This window comes from Pezoporus wallicus, unplaced genomic scaffold, assembly GCF_028554395.1.
Source record: "Pezoporus wallicus isolate ANWC-B61680 ecotype Strahan unplaced genomic scaffold, APGP_CSIRO_Pwel_v1 contig_8232, whole genome shotgun sequence".
NCBI classification, from domain to species: Eukaryota; Metazoa; Chordata; class Aves; order Psittaciformes; family Psittacidae; genus Pezoporus; species Pezoporus wallicus.
Window position 1 is genome coordinate 2,586,376 of NW_026637105.1, and position 1,163 is coordinate 2,587,538.

Consider the following 1,163-nt stretch of genomic DNA (forward strand, 5'->3'; position numbering starts at 1 on the left):
GTGTCTTGCAATGGACGGGGAGATCTTCCACTTCAGGAAATGGACAAATTGGATCTTTTGGTACCAGAATCGCTGTTTTGAATTTCAGGACACGTGGCTTAACTATTACTGGTAAGTGACCAGCCAGGCAGTTCCCACCAAAGGGGACGTTACTTCTTGCTTGGGTCTTGTGGTTGCAAAGCCTCCAGAGCAGCCAGGCAGACATCTTGCATGATAACAGGGGTTTTAACAGGCACCTGCAGGTTGGTTTTGTTCATAGCTTTTGACACCAGGCGGCAGATGGAGGTGGGGAAGCTCTGACAACGCTTCCCACAGATCCCATCGGTTGCATGAATGTGGGGTTGGAGCTGAGCAGGGAAGGAGGTGGTGGGGAAAGCTGGGGGCCATGGGGCACTCAGGTCCCTTTTACCCTCCCCACCTCTCTGTGGCCATCAGAAGAGCAAAGAACGTGTTCAAAACCCCACCCAGCAACAGCCTGCACTTCTGTAGGCAGCAATGGCTTCGCTTCCGGAGCTTCTTCACTCTCCCCTTTGCTCTGCAGGGACAAAGATGACATCGGCAAGCTTATCCGTGGCAGCATCAATCTCAGCAGCGCCACAGCACAGAGAATCGACTCGAAGACCCTGTGTTTGTTTAACGATAAGGTGACGTACTACCTCAAGGCAGACAGTATAAAGGACATGGAGGACTTCATCGGTAGACTGACGGAGTTAAATGTCTCTGTGACTGGCAACTAGAGGAGCAGATCCTTGCGCTGAGCAGTGTACTAAGTGCTTTGTTCATTGGGAAAGTGAGGCTTTCATTCCAAAGGCTGTTTTCACTCAGAACCGCTGATTCCTCAAAGCATGGAAATGCCCAAATGTTTGAAACGGTTTCTTATTGCATAGCTGAGAAGCAAAATTTACCCATCTCCTGCTGCTTACTTGTAAGATAGAAACGGGGGGACATCAGGTGTGTAGGGAAATGGAGGATGTGCAATGCAGGAGAAGGAGCAGAAGTCTTCAGCTTAGAAAATACAACGTTCTTTGCAATGCTGATGCGAGCATTACCTTTGGAGAAGCTGCATTTGGTAATTACTGATAAATGGGAATGAATATTGGCTTCAGCTCGCACAATGCATAGGCATGGCAAAATGCAAACTGGTTACCGCTGGATTCTGAATG

At 48.9% G+C, this 1,163-nt stretch overlaps 1 protein-coding gene across 1 annotated transcript; it reads left to right on the top strand.

Moving 5' to 3' along the window:
* On the top strand, positions 1-752 carry LOC130596108 (oxysterol-binding protein 2-like). Its single transcript, XM_057403396.1, has 2 exons — positions 1-111; positions 542-752. Exons 1-2 carry the CDS (start codon positions 11-13, stop codon positions 735-737), a joined length of 297 nt encoding a protein of 98 aa, XP_057259379.1. The 5' UTR covers positions 1-10; the 3' UTR covers positions 738-752.
* Positions 753-1,163: the final 411 nt, after the last annotated feature.